This window comes from Elaeis guineensis, chromosome 2 (genome assembly GCF_000442705.2).
Source record: "Elaeis guineensis isolate ETL-2024a chromosome 2, EG11, whole genome shotgun sequence".
Classification (NCBI taxonomy): Eukaryota; Viridiplantae; Streptophyta; class Magnoliopsida; order Arecales; family Arecaceae; genus Elaeis; species Elaeis guineensis.
Window position 1 is genome coordinate 6,723,209 of NC_025994.2, and position 18,292 is coordinate 6,741,500.

Genomic DNA, 18,292 nt, shown 5'->3' on the forward strand with positions numbered 1-18,292 from the left:
AGTACCAGTTTCTCACCGCTCCCTTCAAGGTGGATGGGAAGGCTCGACATAGAATAGTGTCGGGTGTGCCATGAAGCAGCATCATCATCCGGAAGGCCTCCAGATGATCAACCAGGTCCGAAGTCCCATCGTAGCTTTCGAACTGGGGGAGTTTGAAGTTCGGCGAGATGGGTTCCTGCATGATCATTTGAGAAAAGAGAGGGTCAGTGCAAATATCCTCACCATAAGCGGGGGGTACGTGGCGGAGTTCTTCGATCCGTCGGTTCATCTCCTAGAGCCTCCGGTCTAGAAAATTCTCTCGACTACGGGTCTCGAGGGTCCTCTGGTAGAATGGGGGTAGAGATCTTCCAGGGATGGAGTCGTGGTCGGACCGGGGGCTTTCCACCCTTGGATTCATCTTTCCGGGAAAGGCTGGGTGGCTGGCCCAAGTGGCGCATCCCGCCGTCGGGTTTTGGAGTTCCAGCGATGCTCTTTCCGGCTGCACCGATGCTTGTGGCTGCTGCTGCTGTTGCATAGCCTGCACAGCTTCAGTTAGGCCTCTGACCTGCTGCACCAGTAGGTCGAATTGCTCCGTGCCAACCGCCGTCGCCGGAGGAGGAGGCAGAGGCTGGGAGACTGGAGGTGAGGTCAGAGCCTGTGATCTGGCTGCGGAGGCCGTAGATCGCCGTGTGGATGCCCTGTGGGGAGGCATCGAGCGAGGATCTAGTAAGGGGAAGGAGGAGTGGATGTCGGAGAAGATGACCAGAGGTGGTCCCGTTGAGCGCTCCTTTAAGAACAAGGGTACTGTGAAGGTTCAGGGCTCTTCCTCTAGCGCCAATCCTGTTGGTGCAAAAATCCGCTTGCGCCGGAGAAGCTGGAGTCGAGGGAGTCGCGGTCGCCGCCGGGACCTGCAAAAGAAGTCTAAACCAGAGGTGGGGTTGCTTTGGCAAGACCCTCCGATGTTCAAGTCAGTTCTCTGCCTCAACAAGAATGGAGTGCTCGAATGAAAATTTTAGCAGAGTTTTTGGGATAAAAAATAGAGCTTATAGAATAACGTATCTGGGGTCCCCTTTTATAGGCGAAAAGGAGGCAGTAGGCTGATAGTGATATCTGTAACCGTTTGGTAGTGGACTGCCCGGAGTCAGGCAGAGTTTGTTGCAAAGAGTAGTGGAGTGGGATCGTGGCCACCACCGAAACATGACATGTGGAGTCTGTTACGAGTAGTGGAACGGCGCCCGTTGTCGTGACTTGCCAGGAGGTGGGAGGAATCGCACGACATCCATCGCAGGGAGTGGAGCAGAATCATGGTCATTATAGCGATCTGCCAGGGTGTGATGGAGCCGCACGGAATCCATCGCAGGAGGTGGAGCAGTATCGTGGCCGTTGCTGCGGCCCACCAGTGGGCCCAGGCCTGTCGATCGAAGTTCGGCTGGAGTGTCTGGCGGAGAGAGGCGGCTGGCCACCTGTCTGAGGGGAGCTCGGAGTCCGGCTCCTGTAGGAGTCTGGATGAAGTCTTCTTTCAATCAGAGTTGGGGATGAAGCCCGGTTCCCGTGGGAATCAGGATGAAGTCTTCCTGTGGCCAGAGTCAGGGACGAGGTCAGGCTCCCGTAGGAGTCCGAGCGGAGTCTTCCTGTAGCTGGAGTTGGAGACGAGATCCGGCTCCCGTAGGAGTTCGGTCGAAGCCTACCTACAATTAAAGTCAGGGGCGAAGTCCGGCTCCCTTAGGAGTCCGGACGAAGCTTACCAGCAGTCGAGGTTCGGCTCCCGTAGGAGTCCGGACAGAGTCTACCTATGGTCGAGGTTGAGGACGAAGCCCGGCTCCTGTGGGAGTCCGGGCGAAGCCTTCCAGCCGTTGAGGTTGGGGATGAAGTCCGGCTCCCGTAGGAGTCCGGACGGAGTCTGCCTACAGCTGGAGTTGGAGACGAGATTCGGCTCCCGTAGGAGTCCAATCGAAGTCCACCTGCAATTAAAGTTGGGGATGAGGTCCGACTCCCGTAGGAGTCCGGACAGAGTCTACCTGTGGTCAAGGTCGAGGATGAAGCCCGGCTCCCGTGGGAGTCCGGGCAAAGCCTTCCAGCCATTGAGGTTGGGGACGAAGTCCGGCTCCCGTAGGAGTCCGGACGGAGTCTGCCTGTAGCCGGAGTTGGAGACGAGATTCGGCTCCCGTAGGAGTCCGGTCGAAGTCCACCTGCAATTAAAGTTGGGGACGAGGTCCGGCTCCCGTAGGAGTCCAGACGGAGTCTGCCTGTAGATGGAGTTGGAGACGAGATTCGGCTCCCGTAGGAGTCCAGTCAAAGTCCACCTGCAATTAAAGTTGGGGACGAGGTCCGGCTCCCATAGGAGTCCGGACGGAGTCTACCTGTGGTCGAGGTCGAGGACGGAGCCCGGCTCCCGTGGGAGTCCGGGCAAAGCCTTCCAACCGTTGAGGTTGGGGACGAAGTCTGACTCCCGTAGGAGTCCGGACGGAGTCTGCCTGTAGATGGAGTTGGAGACGAGATTCAGCTCCCGTAGGAGTCCAATCGAAGTCCACCTGCAATTAAAGTTGGGGACGAGGTCCAGCTCCCGTAGGAGTCCGGACGGAGTCTACCTGTGGTCGAGGTCGAGGATGGAGCCCGGCTCCCATGGGAGTCCGAGCAAAGCCTTCCAGCCGTTGAGGTTGGAGACGAAGTCCGGCTCCCGTAGGAGTCCGGATGGAGTCTGCCTGTAGATGGAGTTGGAGACGAGATTCAGCTCCCGTAGGAGTCCGATCGAAGTCCACCTGCAATTAAAGTTGGGGACGAGGTCCGGCTCCCATAGGAGTCCGGTCGAAGTCCACCTGCAATTAAAGTTTGGGATGAGGTCCGGCTTCCGTAGGAGTCCGGACGGAGTCTACCTGTGGTCGAGGTCGAAAACGGAGCCCGACTCCCGTGGGAGTCCGGGCAAAGCCTTCCAGCCGTCGAGGTTGGGGACGAAGTCTGGCTCCCGTAGGAGTCCGGACGGAGTCTGCCTGTAGATGGAGTTGGAGATGAGATTCGGCTCCCGTAGGAGTCCGATCGAAGTCCACCTGCAATTAAAGTTGGGGACGAGGTCCGGCTCCCGTAGGAGTCCGGACGGAGTCTACCTATGGTCGAGGTCGAGGACGGAGCCCGGCTCCCGTGGGAGTCCAGGCAAAGCCTTCCAGCCGTTGAGGTTGGGGATGAAGTCTGGCTCCCGTAGGAGTCCGGACGGAGTCTGCCTGTAGATGGAGTTGGAGACGAGATTTGGCTCCCGTAGGAGTCCGATCGAAGTCCACCTGTAATTAAAGTTGGGGACGAGGTCCGGCTCCCGTAGGAGTCCGGACGGAGTCTACCTGTGGTCGAGGTCGAGGATGGAGCCCGGCTCCCGTGGGAGTCCGGGCAAAGCCTTCCAGCCGTTGAGGTTGGGGACGAAGTCCGGCTCCCGTAGGAGTCCGGATGGAGTCTGCCTGTAGATGGAGTTGGAGACGAGATTCGGCTCCCGTAGGAGTCCGGTAGCTGTAAAAATCTACCGTTGGTGAAGTTCGGCTACTGGTGAGGTCCGAGGCAGTTCGGGTTGGAGTTGAACCTGGCTGGAATGAGTTTGGAAGGGATTTGGGGAGCAGCCGATGGCCGTAGGAGGTCGGCTGGCGACAGAGCTTAGTGAGCGCTTGGGGCAGCTTGATAGACGACTGGGGGAACTCATGTTGAAAGAGTTTGCGGTGGTGCAGTGGGAGTTCGTCCGTCGGGGGAGTTCAGTCAGCGCCATGGAAATCCGGCTGTTGGAGATGTCCGGAGAGGTACCATCTGCAGTCGAAAGCCGGATGAGTCTTGGGAGGATCAATCCTGCTGAGAACTTCGGCTGAGGGTATTTTATACCCAACAATTGGTATGCCTGGAAAATTTGCCCTGCTCCAAAATTTCTCTTGAAAACGGTAGGCTTTTGTGTCTAGTAGATTTGAGACGGCGGCCTCGGAGGTTGATTGATAAGAGCTCGTCCATAGACACACTTACCTGATGAGAATCTTTGCAGGAACTATTCAAAAGAAAGGGTCACTATACAAATGTGAACTTCAAGACTTTATCTTGCCCATAATGCGCGACCACCCTAAGTCTTTGCCTTCATGAACATTGGCTATTTTTTTTTTTGATGGAAATGAACATTGACCACTGACGGTTGGCCCGTGTTGGTTGGGTTTTACTCGGTCCAAGTTTCATAAGCAAGCCGTAACCCACTCTTCTCACCCCATATCAACCTCTATAAAATGAGGAGGGTGGTACCAAGAGAAATTAAGGAGCCAAGAATACTTCAAGAATTTTAACTTGGCCTCTCCACTGGAAGATAGGGAGAGCGAGGGAGGGAGGGAGAGACGGGGATGGTGCCAAAGAAAGGTTCAATATTTTATTTATCAGCGTTTGTTTTTAGTTTTCTCTATCTTTTCCTCTGTGTTGAGAGATCTGGAGCTCAAGCTACAACGGACCCATCTGAAGGTATGCATGCTAATTCAAAAGAACACTGCAAGAAAGATCTCTTTTTTCTAGATGAAAAACGATCTAAAGAACACTTCTCAAGTAGAAAATTTTAACAACTTAAAAGAAAGAAATCGTTAGGATTTCTTGTCTATTTATTCTCCAATGTTAGATAAGAGGATCAACTTTAGGTTGAGACTACAAAAGAATATCTTATTACTCTCTATTTTTGGTACTTCTTTTTTGGTACATGAATATGTTATTATTCTTTGATAGATAATTTCATATCTTTTGGCCGGACAATATTTGTACGGATATATATTCCTGTTGATCAATCTTATCGTGTTGGAATTTTTTTTTTATATATATTATTTGATAGATAATTTCATGTCTCTATGTTGCAAGGGTGGAAATGGATTGGATAAGAATATTCAATTCTATTTATAATATATTTAATTTTATATAATATTTATGAATTTTTAAGAAAAATAATTTATTAAATTAATATATTATTAACTTGATTTATCATCCACTTAATAATATCTTTAAATGCGGTTATAAAAGTTTAATTATCTAAATTATATCCATATCTATATTCATATTTTTGATATCCAATTTATATCTATATCCATTTAAAATAAATAGCGATATAAATTTATGCATCAGAGTAATATCTATATCTATATATATCAAATAAAATAAATATAGATATGAATATATTGGTGTCCGATTTGTATCCAATCTAATTTCTTGGTCCAAAGCCAACCAGATTAGCACAAACATGCTTCAATTGCACGTGGCGCTTGAGGAATGGTTCAGCGCTTGTTGAATTGGATCGAGTGCAGTGAACTTGTTTTGTGCCCCATCGATTTGGAAAGGGTTTGGTGAATCCTTCAGGCCATGTAAAAAGACTTATGCCTTAAATTGATATGGGACAAAAGGCTACAGTTGAATTTTTAAATTCTTATTACTATTTATTTTATTACTTTTTCACTCACCAGGGCAAGCCAAAGTGTTCGGAAAAAAAAAAAGAGAAAAATCTAAAGTAGATAAACAAACAATTTTGCTCAACTTACCACACCAACATTCGGGAAAAACATGTTCCAAAGATCGGATGGTGTACATGCGTCATGCTAATATAGATCCATTTTTGTGGCAACTTAGTTGAGGCATTGAACGTGATGCTAGGGAGGTGGGGGAAGAACGCGACGACATCGCCGGCATGGAACATCAGTGGCGAGCCATGCAGCGGTGCTGCCATCGACTCCACCGATATCAAAAACTCCAACTTTAACCCTGGCATCAAATGTGACTGCAGCTACAACAATGGGACCACCTGCCACATCACCCAATTGTATGCCCAAACATCTCTCTCTCTCTTTGGGGACCTAAGTTAATTTAGTAAACATGTAAATAAATGTATTGAATATTTAAGTTAATTTAGTAAATGTGTAAACAAATATATTGAATAATAATAATAATATTATTATTATTATTATTATTATTATTATTATATATCGGGTATGGATCAGATCGGTTCATATTAATATATTAATTAGATATATAATATCCTATATTATGTATCATATTATATAATATAGTATAATATAATTATATAATAATATTTATATAATGAAGGGTATTATAGAAAATGTGGACAGATCTTATATAGCAATTTATCCAGGAAAGTAATAATAAAAAAGAATATGGATAACAGATTACAAAGCCACTTTCCAAGGCATAAAAGAATATAAATAAATTATTTTTATATCTAAATATTGCTTGAAAAATATGTATCCAAGAAAATATATGTTCCCGGCTAAGGTTTTTACACTCCAAAGATATGCCTTAAATATCTTTTTTGAGGAAAGGAGAAGCAAAAAATGTCACTTGCTGGATGTATGTCCTAGAAGCCAATACGGCATACACATTATATTTTTTTAGAATAAAAATTTATACTTAAAATATTGATTTGATCAATAAAAGATTTATTTTTATTTTTCATTCAAATATGATGTGTCCTTGAATTATCTAAAAAATTAATGCTTATGATATATATTCTCAATGTATTGAGAATTAGAGGCATGTATAATTAATTTTTAAATTACTCTCGATCATAGTATCATCATGATGGTGATCGGTCTGGATAGATCGATACACAGATCGCTTCTTTCGAGGTAGATAAGTCTCTAGTCTATAGTATAGAGACACTGAGCAACAAGTATGAGTAGTTGTTAGAGAACAACTAGTACTGAGCATGATCATATAAGAGATCATATAGATTTCTACTCAATTGTCAGTGATTATCTCGATGTTATAGTTACGTGAGTGGTCCTTTGATCTATGGTGGCATGATTGCTCACAGTGAGGATGTTGGAGTTTGATTGCACAGAAATATGACCTCTTAACTACTTGAGACCTTATGGTGTATGTTGGCAAAAGTTAGTCTACTATAGGAGCAAAGTGTGTATCTAAATAGACTCTATCGACCTTGATAAAAAGGAGTAATCTTATGAAATTTGAAAGATTAAGACCATAAGTCTGTGGACACAGCAATGTGATTGATGGAAAAGAATTTTCATAAAAATTACTATAAGACTTGAGCTGATTAAATCTATCATATGACTAATGTTGAGATTTGATGATTTATTCATAGCCTGTCATTAAGTCGGGACATACGATAGAGAGACTGAATCACACGGTAACTGTACCTAGAAGTTCTTTTTCAATTCTGTTGGATTGTCACTATATACTGTTAGGTATCACTGGTAGATTGTGAGAGTATACTAGAATTATTCTGGATCGACAATCTTTATTGAGCAAAAGTAGAATCATTCCGACCCATTAAAAGTAGTTTTAATGATACTATAATAGAGATCATGATATATCTCACTACTAGACAGAATTGAACCTATGAGATCACACAACGAAGAAATTTGATCTAGATTAATTGGGCTTATGAAGTCTCAATTGGGTTAGAAGAAATCCTATTGGATTTAGAAAAATCTTACTAGCATATGGTTAAACCTAATTCTCCTTTAGACTTGGATTGCTTATTTGATAAGAATTAATTCAAGTCAATTACCTGCATTAAACCTAATTGAATTAGATTCATATTAGATTCATTGGGCTCCAAATGTTGGGTAACCAAGTGGTTTGGATCAAGTCAAGAAGGGGCCTAATCTCCTAAGTAACTAATTAGCTCTTTGGTCTAGATTAAATATAAGGGGTGCCACTTGATATGATCAAGATGGGGCACGCCTATGGTGGAACGGCATCTAAGAAAGAAAGAAAAATGAGGGGCATGCATCCTCCTTCCTTTTTCTGCATGAGAAACCACCTAAGAGGGCGCCAAGAGTTGGCAGCCCCCTTATCCTTCTCTGGCATGGATTAGATGGTGTTTTGGTTAAGATCAAAGAGTAATCCTAATGCAATTAGGATAAGTCCTTTAAACCAGATTTGTTTTTGGTTCGGACTCAAACAAACCATCTATTTAAAGGACCCAACTCTTGATCTTTGTACGCAGAACCTCAGATCTCAAATTAGCACCTCCCTACTTCCATGCCCCCTCTCCCACACGCTCTTCACATCCTCACATCCAAAAGGGTTTGGACGTCCCACCATCCAACATGCAAGATTGGTTAGGCATCCCCTCTCCTCCATCTGGTTTTTAGTTCTTGATTGCTCCAAGATCAAGAGAGAAATATCAAGAAGAAGAAAAGAAAAAGAAAGATCAAGAAAAGATCAAAGGTTGATCAAAGGATTACAAGCTTGATTCAGATACGCAAGGAAGATCCAACTTAGAGCAGAAGGATCTGCACTAAAGAGGATGAATCCAAGTTGATCATAAGTGGATACCCATAGAGGTCAAATATTTATGTGGCTAAGATAGAATCTAATCTTTTTTTAGATCCAAATTTGAAGAAAGAAAAAATGAAATAGGTATATGACACGATTATATATTTATTTTCAGCATAAAATTAGCATATGTTGATTTCTGCATATAAACTAGATCCTTCGATGCTTTGTTCTTACGCATGCTTTTTCTAGATTAAAAGATATTTTAATCAATAATTTTGTTGTGTTGTTTCAAAAAGAATTTTTGAAATCCACATGTATGAGAGTGTATGAAATTTTAATAGTGGTATTAGAGCCACGAATTTGATATGCATGAGATTAGCATATATGTGTTGAAAAAGATTTTCAAAATCTGATTTTTTCTAATACATAAGATGTATGGATATTTGATTTAGATTTGAAAATTATTTTAGATCTGATTTCTAGTTTGTATATGAGATATATGAAGGCATGTGTAAATCTAAAAATTATTTTAGATCTATTTTAATTTATATATGTGATATATAGATGCATGTATAAATATGAAAATTAAATTAGATTTGATTTATGATTCATAAATGAGATGTATGATTGCATATTAAGTTCTGCAAAATATTTAAATCTGATTTAAAATTTATATACGAGATATATGATGGTGTGTTATAATCTGAAAATTAGTTTCAAAATTAAAAACTTACTTTTCATGCAAAGAATTTAGATCTAAAATTTAATTTTAAGATCTGAAATTTGTGTTTGTGCATGAAAAGTTTCATCATGGGTAAATTAAATTAGGTCATGTAATTGGATTATACCTAAGATTTTGATTTGAACATAATGGGTCTAAATTGATTTAGCGATTGTTAATTCAAGTCAAGTGTTGATTAGGACTAGATCAATAGAGCTTTAGATCATACAATTATTGTTGATCGAATCGATTAATATCCATGTATAGAATCGATTAACCTAAGAACCTAATTCAGTTCGATGACTTGAGCCTGATTTGCTTAAGCAAATCTATTTGGATCAATTGATCAATTAATGTCTAAAGCAAATAATTGAGAGGTAGCTACTTAATTAGGACCCTTGATCTATCAAGGGGGAGCTTTCCAACAATCTCTACTTACTGATCAATTTGGAAGATTGAGTCTTGAATATGGTTGCTTGGCCATTTCGTTTAGTCCATGCTAATTAGATTAGTTATTTGATGATTGATTAGATGAGACCTAAACCTAATCTCCTCATAACATTAAGTTTAGAGGTCTTCCACCATTGTAAATGCGCGGGCGTGCTACTGGTGTTGATTGTTCTCGACTGGTCAGAGTAGTTTAGTTGCATCAAAAATATGCAATCACTCTGTTAGCAAAGAGTTGCTCCAAGATAAAGATGGGATTAGGCCTAATGACTATTAGGTGAGGGATCCAATGATGATTTTGCACCTATTTATGAATGATGGGTCGGGCTTAACTAAGGAGTATGGTCAATAACTATCAGGTGAACCCACATGACTTAGAGACTAAGTCACTGCAACATGCTTAGAGAAGAATCTAAGAAAGAAGTTGTCCATACATCGGTGTATGTGTTACTAATAACTGTCAGGTCAAGTGCATGGCATCGGTGGGACTGTAGCACCCACTAAAAATCTAATTATCACATTAGGATTTTTGCTTCTCCAATCGAAGAGTGTAGAGATCCAAAAAAATAGTGGGAGTCTATTTACTTCTTAAAATTTCTAGAGTAAATATGAATTTTAAATATCAATTTCTAACTTGAATCTCTACTCTCACAGTTAAACCATATCAGCTTCGAACCCTTAACCTGCATCCTTAAGTCCAATCATTTGACTGAAATTAATTTTAAAGACTGGCTCAGAAACTTTAAGATTATCTTGATATCAGAAAAATTAGGATATGTACTTGATCAAGACCTTCTAATTTTATCAAACGATCCTAGTGCTGAGCAGAGAGTAGCATTTGATAAATAGACAGGCGATGATAGTCGGATTAAGTGCTATATACTGGCTTCCATGTCAAACGAGTTACAGAGTCAGTATGAGCATATGCTTACTGCAGGGCCATGATCACTTACCTACAAGAGTGTATGGTGAGCAAAGCTACACTACGCATTTTGAAATATCCAAGAGACTCTTCAGCATGAAGATACACGAAGGGTAGTCAGCTCATGAACATTGTATGATAATGATTAAAGATCTAGAGGAGCTTAAGAAGCTCGGGCTAAATATACAAAAGCAATTACAAATAGATTTGATCCTGCAATCTCTTATGAGTTTATATAGTCAATTTATTATAAATTTTTATATAAATAAATTAGACTGTACTATATTTAAACTAGTCAATATATTGATCACTGTTGAGAGAATTTTATATTGATCACTGTTGAGGGAATCTTGAAAAGTTTAAGAGGCACTGTTTTCACTGTGGAGCAGACTTCTTTATCCAAGAGAATGTCTAGTTAGAAAAAAAAAATAAATCCATCAAGAAGCAAAAAAAAGAGAACCAACCAAAGAAGGACACTCCAAAGAAGGTTGTGGACAAAGGAAAGTGTTTCCACTGTCACGCTGATGGCTATTGAAGGAGGAACTGTCCACTATACTTGAAAAATAAGAAGATCAAGAAGGGTGACACACCTTTGGAAGGTATGTCAAATTTGCTCATAATTGAATCTAATCTAACAGTTTCTTCTAGTTCTAGTTGGGTATTGAACTCTGGTTCTGGTGCTCATATACTTCAATATAGGGTTTAATAGAAAGTAGGAGGTTGAGACAAGGTGACATGATCCTTCGAATCGGTAATAGAGCAAAGATTGCTGTAGAAGCCATTGACACCTATCCTCTTTGATTACCATTTGGGTTTAGATTAAATTTAAAGGACTGTTATTTTGTTCCTATAACTAGCCAGAATTTGATTTCCATATCTGTACTAGCATAGAATGGATTTGATTTTCATTTTAATAAAGATTTTTATTCTATTTATTTATGAAATAAATTAGTTACATGTGATCTTTTAATTGACAGTTTTTATCACTTACATGTTGATGTGAATGTAAATATAAATAATTAAATAGTAAGTGTCATAGGTCAAAAGAGATCTAAAGATGAAATTAATCAGAAATATATGTGGCACCTTAGGCTTGGCCATATTGGAGAGGACAGGATAAATAAATTGAAAAGAGATAAGATCCTTGACTCTTTTAATTATGAGTCATAACCCAGCTTATGAATCTTATCTTCGAGATAAAATGACCAAATTACCCTTTGTAGGATATGGAGAAAGGGCCACTAATATACTTGTCTTGGTACACACAGATGTGTGTGGGTCATTTGATGTGCAGGCTAGAGGAGATTATCACTACTTCATTATTTTTATTGATGATTTGTCATGATACGGATATATATTTCTGATGAGACATAGTTCTGAAGTCCTTGAAAAGTTTAAAAAATTCAAAAATAAAGTGAAGAAACAAACAAGCAAACCTATTAAGATTCTTTGATTTGATCAAAGAGATGAATACTTTAGTCAAAAATTTTTGAGATATCTTAAATACAGTGGCATAGCTTCTCAATGGACTCATCATGGTACACCTTAACTCAATGGGATATCCAAAAGAAGGAATAGAAGCCTATTAGATATGGTCAGATCCATGATGAGCTTCACTGATTTACCCTCATATCTTTAGAGACATGCTCTATTAACTATAATATATCTATTAAATAGGATTCCTTATACATCTATTCCTACCACACCATATGAGATATGGCATAATAAAAAATTGAGCCTAGATCATCTAAAGACTTGGGGATATCCAGCCTATCTCAAAAGATAGATGGCTGACAAACTAGAGGATAGATCTATCATAGCTCATTTTATAAGGTATCCAAAAGAATCCATAGGATACTACCTTTACTTTTCACATGATCACAATGTGATTGTGAGTCATCATAACATATTCTTAGAAAAATAGTTTATTCAAGATGGTCGTAGTGGGAGGTTAATTGAGCTTGAAAAAAAAATCTCTAAAGAGCAACAAGCTATAGATCTTTAGAAATCATTATTGATGAGCCAGTATTTAATGTTCCTCCACCACCTCATAGATCTAGTAGAATCTTCCATCCTCTTGAAAGGTATATAGGTATGCTTACAAAGGATGTATAAGAAATGTTTCTTATGAAAGATAAGGGTCATGGAGATGATCTAAATACCTTTGACGAGATGATGGTTGATATCAATTTTGAGAAATGGTTAGATACTATAAAGTCAAAAATTGACTCAATGCACTCAAACCAAGTATGGATCTTAGTGGATCCACCAGAGGGTATAGTACCCATTGGATGTAAATAGTTCTATAAAAGAAAAATAAATACAAATGGTAAGGTAGAGATCTATAAAGCTAAGCTCGTGGTAAAAAATTATAGTCAGCGCAAAGACATTGACTATCAAAAAAATTTTTTGCCTGTAGCTATGCTTAAATTCATCTGCACTCTACTTGCTGTTACAGCTTATTATGATTATGAAATCTAGCAGATGGATATGAAAATTACTTTTTTGAATGGATATCATAATGAAAATATCTATATAGAGCAGCCTTTGAGTTTCACTTCCGATGATAGAGATCACAGAATCTGCAAGATGCAGAGGTTCATATATGGATTAAAACAAGCTTTTCAAAGTTGGAACCTTCATTTTGTTGAAGTGATCAAATCATTTGATTTTATCAAAAATGAGAAGGAATCCTGTGTATACAAAAGGATCAGTGGAAGCATAAAAATATTTTTCATACTGTACATGGATGATATCCTCCTTATTGAAAATGATATTCTCATACTGACCTCAGTCAAAGGATAGTTGTCTAAGAAATTCTTCATGAAAGATTTAGAAGAAGCATCTTATATTTATAAAATAAAGGTCTATAGGGATAGATCTAAGAAGATGCTAGATTTATCACAAAAGTTATATATAGAGAAAGTACTAAAAAGATTCAGCATATATAAAAAATTCTAAAAGAGGATTTCTACCTCTTAGGTATGGTATTCATCTTTTCAAGATGATGTGTCCGACCACATCTGAGAAAATTCAGCTCATGAGTGGGATTCCTTATGCCTCGATAATAGAGAGTCTCATGTATGCCATGCTGTGTACTCGATTTGATATTATCTTTACTGTGAGTGTTACAAGCAAGTATCAATCGAATCCAGATAAGGAGCACTGGATAACTGTGAAGAACATCCTTATGTACTTGAAAAGAAATAAAGATTTATTCTTGATCTTTATAGAAAGGTCTAAGTTGCAAGTCAAGAGATATACTGATTCAAACTTCATGTCTAATCCTGATGATATAAAGTCTATATCAGGATATGAATTTATATACAATAGTGGCACAGTTTGCTGGAAGAGTTTTAAAGAACCCATCATAGCAGATTCGGCCACGAAAACTGAATATATCACTGTTTTGGATACTGCAAAGGAAGGCTTCTAGCTTAAAAAGTTCATCGCAAAACTTGACGTAATAATATCGAATGCTATACCATTGTACTATGACAACAATGAAGTAATAGCACTTGTTAAGGAGTCTAGATCTCATCAAAAATCAAAACACATCGAGTGACGCTTCCACATCATATGTGATATACCTCGAGAAGAAATATGTCGAGGAGCGAAGAGTAGACACCACGGATAACATGGTAGATCCACTAATAAAGTAATTGAACCAGCCAAAGATTGAAGTCCACCTTGAGAAGATGGGATTTAGATTAGTGGCCAATTGATTTTAGTCCAAGTGAGAGATTGTTAAATGTATGTCTTAGAAGCCAATACGGCAGACACATTATATTTTTCTAAGGTATAAATTTATACTTAAGATATTGATTTGATCAATAAAAGAATAATTTTTTATTTTTCATTCAAGTATGATGTATCCTTGAATCGTCTAAAAAATTAATACTTATAATACATATTCTCAAAGTATTGAGAAATAAAGATATGTATAATTAATTTCTAAATTATTTTCGATCATAGTATTATCATGAGGATGGTGATCGATCTGGATAGATCAGTGTGCAGATAGCTTCTTTCAAGATAGATGAGTCTCTAGTCTATAGTGTAGAGATACTGAGCGGTAAGTGTGGATAGTTGTTAGAGAACAACTAGTACTGAACATGACCATATGAGAGATAATATAGATTTTTACTCAATCATCATGATCATCCCGATGCTATAGCTATATGAGTGGCTCTTTGATCTGGGATGGCACGATTGCTCACAGTGAGACTGCTGGAGTTTGACTGTACAAAAATATGACCTCTTAACCATTTGAGATCTTGTGGTGTATGTTGATGATAGTTGATCCATTGAGGAGCAGAGTGCACATCTAGGTAGAATCTATCGATCATGATAGAAAAAAGTAGTCCTATGAGATTTGAGAAGCTAAATTCATAAGTCTGTGACCACAGTAATGTGATTGATAGAAAAAAATTTTCATGAAAATTATTATTAGACTAGAGCTAATTCAATCTATCATATGACTGAGTTGAGGTTTAACGATTTATCTATAGCCTGCCATCAAGTCAAAACTCATGATAGAGGGATTGAATCATACGGTAACTATATCTAGAGATTCTTTTTTAGTTCTGTTGGATTGTCACTACATACTACTAAGTATCACGGGTGGATTGTGAGAGTTTATTAGGATTAATCTGGATCGATAATTTTTGTTGAATAAGAGTGGAATCATTTCAAGCTATTGAAAAGAGTTTCAATGATACTATAATAAAGATCATGGTATATCTTACTACTAGACAGAATTGAACCTATAGAGTCACACAATGAAAGAATTTGATCTAAATTAAATAGTTGGATGGACTTATAAAGACTCAATTGGATCAGGATAAATTTTATTAGATTTAGAAAAATCTTGCTAGCATATGGTTAAACTCAATTCCTCTTTAGACTTGGATTGCTTATTTGATAAGAATTAATTCGAGTCAATTACCTGCATTAAACCTAATTAAATTGGATTCATTGGGCTCTAAATGTTAGGTGCCCAAGTGGTTTGTATCAAGTCAAGAAAGGGCCTAATCCCCTAACTAACTAGCTAACTCCTTTGTTTAGATTAAATAAAAGGGGCACCACTTTATATGATCAAGATGGGGTGCGCCTATGGTGGAATGGCATCTAAGAAAGAAAGAAAAATGAGGGGGGCACATCCTCCTCCCTTTTTCCACATGAGAAACCACCTAAGAAGGTGCCAAGAGTTGGCAGCCCCCTTATCCTTCTTTGGCATGGATTAGATGGTGTTTTGGTTAAGATCAAAGAGTAATCTTAACGCGATTAGGATTAGTCCTTTAAACCAGATTTGTTTTTGGTTAGGACTCAAACTAACCATCTATTTAAAGGACCCAACTCTTGATCTTTGTATGCAGAACCTTAGATCTTAAATTAGCACCTCCCTACTTCCACGCCCCCTCTCCCTCATGCTCTTCACATCCTCACATCCAAAAGGGTTTGGACATCCCACCATCCAGTGCCCAAGATTGGTTAGGCATCCCCTCTCCTCCATCTGGTTTTGAGTTCTTGATTGCTCCAAGATCAAGAAAGAGAGATCAAGAAAAAGAAGAAAAAAGGAAAGATCAAGAAAAGATCAAAGATTGATCAAAGGATCACAAGCTTGATTCAGATACGCAAGGAAGATCTAACTTAGAGAAGAAGGATTGGCACTAAAGAGAACCAATCCAAGTTGATCATGAGTGAATACCTATAGAGACCAGACGTTTGGGTGGCTAAGATAGAATCTAATCTTTTTTAAGATTCAGGTTTGAAGAGAGAAAAAATAAAATAGGTATGTGATACAATCACATATTTATTTTTAGCATAAAATCATCATATGTTAATTTTTACCTATAAACTAGATCCTTAGATACTTTGTTCTTATGCATACTTGTTTTAGATTAAAAGATATTTTAATCTATAATTTTGCTATATTATTTCGAAAAGAATTTTTGAAATCCACATGCATGAGCATCCTACAAAATTTCAATAGTGGTATCAGAGCCACGGATTTCATATGCATGAGATTAGCATATATATATTGAAAAGGGTTTTCAAAATCTGATTTTTTCTAATGCATGAGATGTATGGATGTTTGATTTAGATTTGAAAATTATTTTAGATCTGATTTCTAGTTTGTATATGAGATATATGAAGGCATGCGTAAATCTAAAAATTATTTTAGTTCTATTTTAATTCATATATGTGATATATAGATGCATGCATAAATATAAAAATTAAATTAGATCTGATTTATAATTCATAAATAAAATATATGATTGCATATTAAGTTCTACAAAATATTTTAAATCTGATTTAAAATTTATATATGAGATATATGATGGTATGTTATAATCCAAAAATTAGTTTCAAGATTAAAAACTTACTTTTTATGCAAAGAGTTTAGATCTAAATTTTAGTTTTAAGATCTAAAATTTATATTTGTGCTTGAAAGTTTGATCATGGGTAGATCAAATTAGATCATGTAATTGATTATACTTAGAATTTTGATTTGAACATAATGGGTCTAAACTTATTTAGCAATTGTTAAATTAAGTCAAATGTTGATTAGAGTTAGATCAATAGAGATTTAGATCATACAATTATTATTGATCGAATCGATTGACACCCATGTATAGAATCGATTAATCTAAGATCCTAATTCAATTTGATGGCTTGAGCCTGATTCGCTTAAGCAAATCTATTTGGACCAATTGATCAATTGATGTCTAAAGCAAGTAATTGAGAGGTAGTTACTTAAATAGGACCCTTGATCTATCAAGGGGGAGCATCCCACCAATCTTCACTTATCTGGTCAATTTAGAAGATTGAGTCTTGAATATGGTTGCTTGACAATTTGGTTTAGTCCAGGACAATTAGATTAGTCATTTGATGATTGATTAGATGAGATCTGAACCTAATCTCTCAATGAATATTAAGTCTAGAGATCTTTCACTATTGTAGATGTGCAGGCATGCTACTGGTGTTGATTGTTCTTGACTGATAACAGTAGTTTAGTTGCATCAAAAATATGCAACCACTCTATTAGCAAAGAGTTATTTCAGGATAAAGATGGATTGGACCCAATAACTATTAGGTGAGGGATCCAATGACAGCTTTGCATCTATTTGTGAATGGTGGGTCAGGCTTAACTAAGAAGTGTGGTCAATAACTATCAAGTGAGCCCACATGACTTAGAAACTAAATCACTGCAATATACTTAGAGAAGAATCTGAGTAAAAAATTATCCATACATTGGTGTATATGTTATCAATAATTATCAGGTCAAGTGCATGGCATCGATGGAACCGTAGCATTCATAAAAAATCTAGTCATCGCATTAGAATTTTTGCTTCTCCAACTGAAGAGTATAAAGATCCAAAAAAATAGTGGGAGTCTATTTACTTCTTAAAGTTTCTAGAGCAAATATAAATTTTAAGTGTCAATTTCTAACTTGAATCTCTACTCTCACAGTTAAATCATGTCAGCTTTGAACCCTCAGCCCACATCCTTGAGTCCAATCATTTGACAGAAATAAATTTTAAAAACTAACTTCGCAATCTTAAGATTATCTTGATATCAAAAAAATTAAGACGTGTACTTAACCAAGACCTTCTAGTTTTATCAAACCATCATAGTGCTAAGTAGAGATCAGTATTTGATAAATAAATGGATGGTGACAGTCGGGTTAAGTGTTATGTGCTGGCTTTCATGTCCAACGAGTTGCAGAGTCAGCATAAGCATATACCTACTGCCAGGACCATGATCACTCACCTACAAGAGTGTATGGTGAGCAAAACCACACTGTGCATTTTGAAATATCCAAGAGACTCTTCAACATGAAGATACGTGAAGGGCAGTTGATTGATGAATATTGTATGATAATGATTAAAGACCTAGAAGAGCTTAAGAAGCCCGAGCTAAATATGCAAAAGCAATTACAAATAGATTTGATCCTGCAATCCCTTATGAGTCCA

The 18,292-nt window shown here is 38.3% G+C and overlaps 1 protein-coding gene across 1 annotated transcript in view; it reads left to right on the plus strand.

Annotated features, from left to right (window-relative positions):
• The first annotated feature begins 4,273 nt into the window (after window positions 1-4,273).
• The window catches only part of LOC114913798 (probable LRR receptor-like serine/threonine-protein kinase At1g56140), a 50,731-nt gene continuing 36,712 nt past the window's right edge, over window positions 4,274-18,292 (plus strand). The window contains exons 1-2 of the mRNA XM_073251519.1: window positions 4,274-4,443; window positions 5,587-5,776. Coding sequence (XP_073107620.1) covers window positions 4,329-4,443; window positions 5,587-5,776 — 305 coding nt within the window. The 5' untranslated portion in view covers window positions 4,274-4,328. The remainder of the gene's footprint in view (window positions 4,444-5,586; window positions 5,777-18,292) is intronic.